Here is a 13,042-nt window from a genome sequence, read left to right as displayed (position 1 = left end):
TTCTATTATTGTATTTTTCATGCCTTCTATAATTTTATTTTTCATGCCTTCTATTATTGTATTTTTCTCCTTTTCTTTATAGATTTCTCTAGCTTTCCGATCTTTTTTACTCCTTTCATTCTTGTTGTATAATCGTAGTTTAAAAAAATCGATTACTTTAAATTGTTTTATTTTTTTCATATTCGTAAAGTTTTCTTTGTTTCTTATTTACATTTTGCTTTTCCTTTTATTTCAAAGTAATCTTTTATATACACCACTTATATCTTATTTTTTATCTTTTTTCTTTTCCTTTTTTACTTTTAGAGGAAGTAAAAGTATCTTCGAATTATATAAATTTGCACAAATTAGCACTCACACTGCGAATAAATTTCGCACTGAATCCCACGGTTAGCAAAATTTAAGGAAACAATAGTACAACAACATATAATAATAATTATGAGTAAAATTTAAACACTAAAAATATAGAAATAATATGATCATAATATATATATATATATTTGATTTTTTACAAACACCGTATAAAATAATCCAAACAGTGATATGTGTTTAATTTTTAACTACACGTTTTAGTTTAAATATTTTACGGTTAAAAAGTTCATTTATAAAAATTAGTGAAATTCGATAACAAAAAATCAGAGGGTATTTTAAAACTTCTAACACGTTTGGATAATTTTATCTGGAATTAACTCAACCGAATCCCGTTCGCCTCGATTAGGCTTTATAAGAACTATTGTGTTTTGGAGCTGACTGATAGGTCTCTGAACTTTTAAATGTCAAATTTTGAGTTCATTAAGCATTAATAAGTTTTTAAGTTAAAAATAAAGAAAAAAAATGCTGCATGTTTTTTATTTTCTTTCAATTTTGTTCAGTATTTTTTAACATTTTTTTCAAAATTCTGAACAGAATGTTATGAATATACCATTTTTGCTAAAATTTAGTTTATATTTCAAAAAAGTTCTTAAACCTATTCAGACTGACGTATAAATGTGCAAAGGAATTGAGTCTTTGGAACAAAATCAAATATTTAAACCTCAATATCTTTAGAACCCCATGTTGTAAACCTAAAAGGGATTATCAACGAAAGTTGAAGTACAACTACCAAAAGACATTTCTTTACTTGGAAATCTTTCTTTTTCTATTTGTTATGATATTTATCTTTTATTTTAGTTAAATTGAAGATAAAACCCAAATTGAATATTTGCACATTATTATTTAACACTTTAGCTCATTTCCTTTAGATCAAAGTTCACATACATGCTTTTCTCATAAATCATTAATATGCAAACCGTTGAACACTTTTTTTCATTAAACTCTCTGACCTATGATTTTCAATTAAACCTCTACATTTTATGCAAACTAAATTTGTTAAATTTTCTAATAAAAATATATGTTAAAAAGTTTTTTGAAAATCATTCGAAATTAAACTTATTTGTGTAAATATTCGTACTAATTTTACTTTTGGCACCATGAACAAATTTTACGGAAATCCTCAATTTGTTGATTATTCATACGCAAATTTTTTGCACAATATTAAAATTATGACAGATGTGGTCTGAAACTACTATAGCAGATTTATTTCATATTCAACCACATTAGAGATATAAAAACAAGCTTAATTTCTATTCTCTCTCAACCAGAAATTATTTAAACAACGTATAATTTAGAAATGTAAGCGTGTATTATTTTCTAAATAGTATGTTTACAAATTTGAAAATTTAAAACAATTAGTTATTATTTTTACGTTTTCCCATTTAAATGTGTAAAACTTCATCATTTTTTCTCTTCAATTTAGACGAAAATTAAAGGCAAAATTACTAGTAACAATTTAGGCGACTGTGACCAATTGTATCTTCTCTAATTTCAACTCTACGCAAAAGTATAATTAAAAAAATGTATTTGATTACATTTTAGAAATTGATTCTTTATATATTAATGTCTCTTTTCATAAAGTGGAGTTATGATTAAAATTTGGTACAATTTTTATTTAGAGTAAAATTAAATTTTATTTGATCTCTGAAAGTTATTGAGGCTTTTTGATTAAAATATTCACGGAATGTTCTTTTGTGTAGGATAATTATTTATATATATATATATATATAAATATAGATTTATATATATTTTTATGTATGAATGTATGCATAGCAAAAGGTGGCTAAACGGCTGGACCAAATTGGCTAATTTTTTTAACTCTTTCAAAATCGATTTTTTTAAAATTCCACGGGCAACGCCAGGCACTTCAGCCAGTATATATTACATATATATTGTCGGCTCAAAGCCTTGTAATTGTTAAATCCTACCAAAGAGGAATTGTCCTTAGGCCAAATTTCGAAGTTAAACTTGAAATTCCAAAGTGTTGAAACTCGTTTATCGGTAAAATTTTGTATTGGTTGTATTGGTGAGGCAGATGGCTTGGAAGCCAGTAGGCCTGAAGGCATAGATAACCTTCAAACCAATTCCAGCAGCAAATACAGGGAAAATTATAATTTGAAGTATTGTGTTAATTCAAATGAAAATTTTAGAACAAGTAGCACAAAAAAGGAAAAATACACAATTTGAATTATTTTATTCTATTAGTTTAGAAATTCTTCTAAATATTGTAGCTTTGTAAAATGATATTAGTTAAAAGGACTGTAAGTGTACTTTTAAGTTACCCTTGGAGACGGGTTATGAGTGGGGAATGGGGGGACTTCCCCCCTGGAAAATTGGAGGGTGGGGGGTGAGCGCAAGAAAAATGCACCTTTTAGCTCTTAAATTTGATTTTTTTAAGAGATTCAAAACAAATTTTCACTGCGGCGCCACTTTTTCTCTCAAATTAATAATTTTTATAGAAATCTTAATCTTGAAAACACATTTTCCACCTTCCGCCCCTTCATCTCCTCAAAGTTTTGACATAAAACATTACCAAATTCTCTATAAAAAGTTTCAGTGGGGGAAATTTTTGCCCGGTGGGGTGGATTAAAAAATTTGCGCAAAGATGATTAAACCATACCCTTGAAACCTTCATCTGATCACTTACAGATCTGGTGTCGTTTTTCTGGGTTTAAAAGTGTTTGATATATGCATACGTCACTTTTGTAGAGAACCCACAATTGTAAATAATCAGTTTTCAAAATTAAAAAACAATGATATCTAATTCATACTTAACTAGACAAAGTTTTTGAGCGTACCGTTGTGAATCGGGCATTGACATCACTGCGTGGAAGTTGACTTGACATTAACTTTTTTAAAAAAGAAATAGGTTTAAAATATTTTTTCATTGACGACATGTTATTAAAAAACTTGAGTTTTTTGTTTTTAATTAGTAAATCAAAAAAACTTATGATAAAATGGTGTTAAAGAATTGAAGATTTAAAAAAACCCGCAAGGTGCTCCAAATATATAAATATATATCTTTATCTATGGATTTGAAGGTCATACTGTTGGGTGGTATACCCGTGTCTAGGCGAATAGATAGATAGATGTAGATCGATAGAAAGATAGATAAATAGATAGAAAGATAATAAATAGATTTAACCATGTTGCATCATGGTAAAAAGAACTGTTAAATTCGCCTCATAAACATGACGTGATATGAGTAATATCTAGCAAAGTATTCATCCTTTTATATTCTGCTGAAACCTTTCAACCCATCTCCCTCCCCCCCCCTCCCCCATACATTCTCAGTAGCTTCAAGCTTATAATTAAACCATTTGATTCTGCTTATATATATATAAAGCACTATACACTTTACAAAGTACACACCTTAATATTAATCTTGAAATGAGTTTGTGATGTTAATCTTATTTGTTATTGTATAAAACAAAATAATACTATTAATGCACTCAAACAAATGTTTGACACTGTTTAATGTAATATCTTACATGTTTTAATACTACTATACTCAGTTTTGTAACTGTATTTAAATAGATTTTATTTTTTATACTTTAGTTTATGGGGAGTTAATTAATTCGATCTTTCACGACCTTTAAAAAGACTATACAGGCGTAATTTCAACTGGCATTTTCGATTTACAACGGTACCCTAAATGTTTTGTCTGGTCACAAATGAATGAGATGTCCAATTTTTTCTCTTTAATAAATTGGTTATTTATGAGTGACTTTCAGATTTCTTGAAACATAAACAACAGAGTTTAAAACGATCATAACTTCACTTTACCGTTGTGAGTCGGGCATGGCCCACTTTCAGCGGAGGATTTCTTCATAATTATTTTCTATAATTTTTAAAAAAACATTTTTTTAGTTTAACTGAGAGTGTCCCCTGGAAGGAGGAAACAACAAAGATGGTTTCTAGGAGGGCGATCCTTTCAAGATCAAGGTAAATATAGATTCTAGGAAAGTAATCCTTTCAAGATCTAGGTAAATATAGATTCTAGGAGAATCAACCTTTCAAGATCTAGGTAAATATGGGTTCTAGGAGGGCAATACTTTCAATATCTAGGTAGATATAGATCCTAGCAGGTCAATCCTTTTAAGATCTAGGTAAATATTGATTCTAGGAGAATTGACCTTTCAAGATCTAGGTAAATATAGATTCTAGGAGAATCAACCTTTCAAGATCTAGGTAAATATTGATTCTAGAAGGGCAATCCTTCACGATATAGGTAAATATAGATTCTAGGAGGTCAATCCTATTAAGATCTAGGTAAACATAGATTCTAGGAAAGTAATCCTTTCAAGATCTAGGTAAATTTAGATTCTAGGAAAGTAATTCTTTTCAAGATCTAGGTAAATATAGATTCTAGGAAAGTAATCCTTTCAAGATCTAGGTAAATTTAGATTCTAGGAAAGTAATCCTTTCAAGATCTAGGTAAATTTAGATTCTAGGAAAGTAATCCTTTCAAGATCTAGGTAAATATAGATTCTAGGAAAGTAATCCTTTCAAGATCTAGGTAAATATAGATTCTAGGAAAGTAATCCTTTCAAGATCTAGGTAAATATAGATTCTAGGAGAATCAACCTTTCAAGATCTAGGTAAATATTGATTCTAGGAGAATCAACCTTTCAAGATCTGGGTAAATATTGATTCTAGGAGAATTGAACTTTCAAGATCTAGGTAAATATTGATTCTAGGAGAATTGACCTTTCAAGATCTAGGTAAATATAGATTCTAGGAGGGCAATCCTTCAAGATCTAGATAAATATAGATTCTAGGAGGGCAATCCTTTCAATATCTAGGTAAATATAGATTCTAGGAGGGCGATCCTTTCAAGATCTAGGTAAATATAGATTCTAGGAAAGTAATCCTTTCAATATCTAGGTAAATATAGATTCTAGGAAAGTAATACTTTCAATATCTAGGTAAATATGGGTTCTAGGAGGGCAATACTTTCAATATCTAGGTAAATATAGATTCTAGGAGAATCAACCTTTCAAGATCTAGGTAAATAATTTATGTTTTTTTTTAAATTGATAAATTTTAATAAATTAATTTTGAAAACTTCGATATACAAAATGTGATTACTGATTACAATGATTTTTTTAGGTCATCGTTCTTGAAAGAAATCGCCGAATCGCCAAGGCGTATGCTCGAGCCCCTGTCTTAACCGTTAACGGCTCTGAGGACGGTTTTGATGGTTTCAGGTATTTAACATTTTTTCTATCATTCAATTTAAAAATTCCATAATTCTTGAATTATAAATGTTGCCCTTTTTAGGATCGGAGTAAACGGATTTGAAAATCCCCTTCGTGATCCGAAAACCGAAGAATTCAAAAAACAAATTGGAACCGGCTGCAAACTTAAAATGGACGACACGGGTAGGTTTTTAATTTCAATTCTTGCAACAGCAAAAAAAAAATGCATTTTGTTTCAGGCAATATCTTGGTAAAGAGGTTGTCCAAATCCAACATCTACGTGAAGAACACAATAGAAGAAAATGCGGTAAGATGATGCAAAAACGGAGCAAAAATAAAAAATGCGTCAAAATATCCTTTAATAATTCGTGAGAAAACTAGAATGATTCCAATTTGTCTTGAGAAAAGATATCGTGTTGTAAACTGCATTAGTATAAGATTTACAATGTATTTTTTCGGCAACAAAAATATGAAATATGCCTAGAAAGTGCAGCAAAGATCAGTTATGTTTATTCATGGACAATGTCTAATCTTTAAAGTCGATATTTTTTCATTTATTTTAACTTTAAAAAATAAATTTAATATCTAATGACATTTATTTGCCAGTGATTTTTTTTTAATTATAATAAAAAAATCCAGTTTTTAAAGAAAAAAAGTTCGATCTTTGAAAAAAAAAATTTTAATTTTTTAAGCTACCCATGAGATTACTCAAAAAATTTCAGCCCGGTCCAGCCGTTTGGCCGGCCAGAGGGAACATATATATGAATGTCTTGTTTTACTATATAGATATAGGTATCTAACGACATTTATTTAATATTCAGGTATCTAATGATATTTCTTTAATATTTAGGTATCTGACATTAATTTAATATTTAGGTATCTAACGATATTTTGAAGCTACCTAACGGTCAGCTAGAAGCAGAGAAACCGTTTAAACTGTTTGATATGAAAAAGTTCCAGCAGAATGTGAATAGAGAACTCAAAAGACAATATCCTGAAAGATACAAGCTGGAAACACAGGTTGCATAAAAAAAGATTTTTTTAAATTTAATATATTTTTTCAATTGTTAATTTTGGATACCTAGTTTCAATTTCAACACCGGAATCAATAGAAATATGCCAGAAAATAATTGATTGCTCGCCACAAACTCTAATTTCCTAAACCTTATATCTTTTGCAACCTTTTCGTGTAAACCTTTGATATTTTAAAGACTGTTAGCTGATATAGAAATTCTTAGATTTTTGGTCTAATATATACGACATCTAGTTGCAAAGATATATGGATTACAAATTAGAATTTGTTGCGATTGTTAATTTTCTTTTTCAATAAAATTATTGCTGTTTTTAAGGTTTTATAAGAAAATGAGCATGCAAAGCAAAAAATTTGGTTTTACATAATATAACGCTGCAATTAGTTTTTCTATTTTCCATGTTTTTGAGCCTAAGTGGATGACATGTAATTATTCTGAATTCTATATGGAGGTTGATGTTGAAGTAAATATTTTGTGTAGATACAATTTGTTTTATTTTTTTTCCATTATATCAGCGTTGAAAATATCACCATAATGTGTGTATCTGTGGTTTAGGGTTCACTTTACAATTATAATTTACAAGAGAGTGAGGGTACTTCATACATTTTAAGGAAATAGTTGTACACTACTTAGAATAGATGTATGATGTACGCAAAGTGTTTAAGTTTAAGTTAAAAATGTTTAGACTTAAAGGTAATATAGGAACTGAGATTTTGTCACAAGCTCAAATTTTCTAATCCCTATCTCTCGGCAACTTGCTGGTATATTTGATGTTGTTGCAAAGCAAATAGTTTTATTAAACACTTATTAAATCACAAAATGTGATAAATGGGTCTGTTTACACTGTACAATTGCTGTGTAATATGCTCATTGACCATTTTAAAGTTAAAACTGGATTCTAAAAGTCGCATAATATTCCACAGTTTTCTGGTTTTCACTGTAGGGCCAAAGGATAGCATTCCTTGGAGACAACACGAGCATTAGCAGTTAATATTACGTAGACAGTTTCTTCACAAAGGTGTTAAAAAAATCCCGATTTTTGCCTAAAACCCCCCAATTTTAATGCAGCACTTCAGCCTGATATTAAACTTCCTAGTCTTCTGTTTAAAGCGCTCCTAATGAAAATGCATGTATGAGTACCCAGGCAAGAACAGGCTTATCAGAAGGAAGAGGCTTAATAATGCACTTTTTTCTGCACTAACCCCAAGGCTAAAGTATTAGGACATGTGTTTGCTTTTTTGTTCTGTACCTACACTTTGAGAAAAATAAATATTAATGTTGAAAAGTGATACTAAAATAAATATTAATGTTGATAAATGATACTAATATAAATATAAATGTAGAACGGTGGCCGAATTTAAAGAATTTGAGCCGCTGTTTAAAAATGGTTGGTTCCACTTAAAATTGTAGCAAATGTTTCAAGATTTAAGCCGGCGCTTAATTTAAATCGGGTTTTGGCGGATTTAACCCGCAGCTCAAATTCTTTAAATTCTATCTCAGTGATATTAAAATACATATTAATGTTGATAAGTGGTACTAAAATATATATTGATGTTGAAAAGTGATACTAAATTAATATTAATGTTGATAAGTGATAACAAAATAAATATTAATGTTGATAAGTGATACTAAAATAAATATTAATGTTTATAAGTGATAATAAAATAGATATTAATGATGATAAGTGACACTAAAATAAATATTAATGTTGATAAGTGATATTAAAATAAATATTAATGTTGATAAGCTAAGTGATACTAAAATAAATACTAATGTTGATAAGTGATAATAAAATAAATACTAATGTTGATAAGTGATAATAAAATAAATATTAATGTTAATAAGTGATACTAAAATAAATATTAATGTTGATAAGTGATACTAAAATNATTACAAATACAAACTAATACATATTACAAATACAAACTAATACATATTACAAATACAAACTAATACATATTACAAATACAAACTAATACATATTACAAATACAAACTAATACATATTACAAATACAAACTAATACATATTACAAATACAAACTAATACATATTACAAATACAAACTAATACATATTACAAATACAAACTAATACATATTACAAATACAAACTAATACATATTACAAATACAAACTAATACATATTACAAATACAAACTAATACATATTACAAATACAAGGGCAGTGCTGAGAAAAATTAAAGTCTAATTTATAAAAACAACCAGATGATGATATAACACTAACAGACGTCACTAAAATAAATGACAGATGGCAAGACAGTCAGGGAGACAGTTGGATGATTGCTCAGATTAGTGGAGCCAAATAAGTTAAAAGAACAAGGACACATGCTCCATTTATCAAATATAACTCGATAAAAGAGACCCCCTCCCCCTTAGCGTCATCATTGAATTGGACTTTCTGTTGAATATTATCCAATTTATAAAAAGAAAATTATATCATATCGTTTAGTTAATTTTGGGTGAAAATTGATAAACTACAAAATTAAAAATTAAAATAAAAACTTTAATGCTGGCTTGAACATAATTTCTTAAAAACTTGTTAAAAACTTTATAAACCATCTTAAATTTAAAATATGCAATGTATAATGTATTGCTGACAATTTTCAGCAAGATTATGTTTGGCTGCAGATGTCATGCTTTGTATGGCATAGACCCGACTCCTGCCAGGGCTATTGGTTTTCTAAACTGGGTCTGCTTTAGATCCAAAAATATAGCAGGGTTTGCTTTTGATTTCCAAAGTTAAACTTTTGATGTATACAAGACGGATATGGGAGGGGGAGGGTATGATTGTAGATCATTAAAATTCTTAATGTCCTTCTATGGTCATAAATTGTATGTATTGTCAAAACTGAGAAATAAAACCATCAATATAAAGATATGGGTGGCCAAGATATCTATTCATTTATTCATTCATAATTCTCAACATTTTCCAGAAATCAGAAATTTTGTGTTGTTAATCTGAGGATCAAGCATTGAACTCCTTAGTGTTGTCGGTCCGGAAGGATAAGTAGAAACGGTTAGAAAGGTAGAAGATAGGAAATCAGAGCTAGAGCAAAATTAATTAAAAAGAAGAAAAAATCATTAAATTATATGCTATGGCTCATGCAGCTAAATAAGGTGGGTCACTGGAAACAGCAGTTATGGCGGATGCAGTAGTTAAGTTGGATACAGCAGTTAAGGTGGAATCTGCAATTAAGGTGGTTACGGCAGTTATGACGGATACAGCTAGCAGTTAAAGTGATACGGCAGTTAAGGTTGATAAAGCAGTTAAGGCGAGCACAGTAGTTAAGGTGGATACAGCAGTTTAGATGGATACAGCAGTTTAGATGGATACATCAGTTAAGGCGGATACAGTAGTTACGGTGGATAAAGCACTTAAGGCGATTACAGAAATTCTGGCGGATGCAGTAGTTAAGGCGGATACATCACGTATGGCGGATACATTCGTTATGGCGGATACAGCAGTTAAGGTGGATACAGTAGTTAAGGTGGATAAAGCGAATACCGCAAATCTTACGAATACAGTAGTTATATGGCGGACACAACATTTATAGCGAATGCATAAATTTGGGCGGATACAGCAGCTGAGTTCGCGGCGGAACGACAGTAAAAACAATGGTACGGAAACGGAAATATTAATGATAGATAAATGCAGAGCAGTATTAACAATTAAGATAAAAATAATGTGTAGCTCTGAACATTTAGTAGATTACTTTTTCGACTTATGTACATTGTACCGCTGTATTTGTCGGTCCAGAATGTGTAATAACAAAATGTACAGGCCACAGCTGGTACATTATTGGATTGTACATATACTAATTTAATAACCTNTATCAAACTTTCTTTGCTGGTTATTTATTCATAATGTCCTTCTATGGTCATAAATTGTATGTATTGTCAAAACTGAGAAATAAAACCATCAATATAAAGATATGGGTGGCCAAGATATCTATTCATTTATTCATTCATAATTCTCAACATTTTCCAGAAATCAGAAATTTTGTGTTGTTAATCTGAGGATCAAGCATTGAACTCCTTAGTGCAAACCTACAGATTAATTTTAATTCCTAATCGATTTCTTCACTGTTAGTATCCTGCACAGAAATGAAAATGAAAGGGATTAAGTTCATCTTAAAATATAATAATAACCACAGTAGAGATTAAGTTCAAGCGTTGAAGATTAGCGCCAATCAAAAGCTTTGGCTTCAGTAGACCTCAAATTCAAGAGAAAGAAATGACAATTGTTAGCGATCATATTAGATATTATAACAAGTTACTTTTCTTTTTAAGTTATAATTCAAAAAAAAATATTTTTAATGTTCCTTTTCATCCCAACTTTTATAAGTTGTAAAGATGTATGCCTGTATATGGTTTTTATGGTAACTGTCACACCGGCCATGGGTGGCCGCTTCAAGTTTAGCGCATTTTTGATAAATTCTAGAGCATTTTTTTCACGCATTCTGGAAATTAGTCAGATTTGACATTTTGGAAATATTTTAGATATGTTGAAAATGTTGTAAGAAAGATAAAATTTATAGGAGAAAAAAATCTAAATCTAACAAATACGTTCTCTTAATTGGTGGGTTGATCGAACTTTGAAGTTAAGAAATGTCTTACGGCTAAAGTTATCGGACCCAAAGGAATTGAGACTTTACCACTGATCAAGTTTTCTAATCTCTATATCTTTGCAACCGGCTGATGTCTCAAAAATTTCAGCCCATTCGATCCAGCCGTTTGGCCGTCTATAGGGAAAATATATAAGAATGTCTTATTTTAGAAGATATCTTGAAAATACACTTACAGTCCCATTATTTAATATACTATGTTATTTGTTCAGTGTATATCTACGATTGCTCTGGTAAAGAATGAAAGTGAGGTACTGGATTCTCCAATATGGATTATGCTCATCAATGTTGTGGCCCTAGAGATGCTTAAAGCTAAGATGCCAAGAATATCAGGTTAATCTTTAAAATGTCGTCTTTTAATCATTCCGAAGCAAAGACAATTGTCTCATTCCGTCTTTATTTTCTTTTTATCTATTTTTATTTGTCGATTTTTTCCTTTTCTCTATCTATTGATTGATCTTTCTTTCTTTCATCTGTCTATCTATATTCTTATTTTCTCATTTTATTCTATATACATATCTATCTATCTTTCTCTCTTTCTGTCTGTTTATCTATCTAACCTTCTCTCTATCAATCTATCCATCTATACCTACCAAATGACATTATCTAAAGTTGCCGTAGGCAAGACGTTATTAACTCAACGTATATAAGGGAAGACTAGAATGGAAGGGGGGAGGGGAAGGGATGAAGGGGGCCATATATAATTTAATTATGGGGTAACTTCCAGATATGTTGGAAAATAAATTTTAAAGATCAATATAAAAATATAAAAATTTTATGTCTCAAAGATACTCTTACATTGCATTTAAAACTTTTTCCTTTTCTTTTTCTCTGAGCTAGCTCCCCTCCCTCCTCTCCGTCCCTATCCTACCATCCTACCCATTCCAATTAAATCCCCATTATGAGCAAGCGAAACCACCATTGAATCCCCCCTCCCCCACCTCCATTATCCTATCACCCTTGTTTATGGTTACTTCCCCTATTAATTTCCCCCTACTGATATATAAATATATGATTGCGTAAATTGACGCTGTATGATCATATACGCTAAATTTGACGTCTTCAATCTACTTTAAATTGACTTTTCACATGAAAATGTCTTATTTGATTTGAGTTTGACAAAAACTAGCTTCTTGATAATGCATTAATTGAATGTGAAAAAATTACAAAAATTTACAGATTTGGACAAAACATTGAATTGCGATCAATCCAGATGATTTATTTATTATTTGTAAAAATAATATTTCTGTATATTTTTACACAAAAAAATGTAAACATTTATACAAAAAGAAAAAAAATTAAAATAAATGTTATTTTTTGGCAAAAAAAGAAATGTGTGATTGTTCTAAAAGCAAAATAAACTTTTCAATTTTATTTCAATATTTTGTATATTAAGGACCCTCCCGTGGTATTGGACAGTACCCCCTGAAGAAGCTGGCAGGGAGTGGATCCTCTGATGAAGATCCCTACTCCCTCACTCCCTCAGGATCCTCGGGATCCTCAGGAAAGGGTCCTCGAGGTCCTCATGAGGTTGGGAAAAAGGAGAGGGATTATTATGGACCTCAGAATTGGGCGGTTAAAGGAGGAGTAAATGATTTAAGTGACGAATATATTGAGGTGAAAAAAAAAATTCTGTAAACTTATTTAAATAATACTAAAATAGGATGACTATATATCAAATGAAAAAATGCAAACTCAAAAGTTTTGATATTTTCATGTAAAAAAATATAAAAATTATAGAAATTTTTTTTTCTTACCAAAGTTTCTTTTATAAAATTAAAAACCGTTAAATTGTTG

General features: G+C 29.9%; 1 protein-coding gene across 1 annotated transcript in view; it reads left to right on the top strand.

Moving 5' to 3' along the window:
• Positions 1–13,042, top strand: part of LOC111695678 (uncharacterized) — a gene marked incomplete in the record, with an annotated part of 67,927 nt that overhangs the window by 49,866 nt on the left and 5,019 nt on the right. The window contains 6 exon segments of the mRNA XM_023465083.1: positions 5,482–5,579; positions 5,653–5,753; positions 5,810–5,877; positions 6,447–6,590; positions 11,458–11,578; positions 12,642–12,862. Coding sequence (XP_023320851.1) covers positions 5,482–5,579; positions 5,653–5,753; positions 5,810–5,877; positions 6,447–6,590; positions 11,458–11,578; positions 12,642–12,862 — 753 coding nt within the window.

Source organism: Eurytemora carolleeae, unplaced genomic scaffold, assembly GCF_000591075.1.
Source record: "Eurytemora carolleeae unplaced genomic scaffold, Eaff_2.0 scaffold166, whole genome shotgun sequence".
NCBI lineage: Eukaryota > Metazoa > Arthropoda > Copepoda > Calanoida > Temoridae > Eurytemora > Eurytemora carolleeae.
Note: the sequence above shows the minus strand (reverse complement) of the source record. Positions and strands in the feature narration are given on the sequence as shown.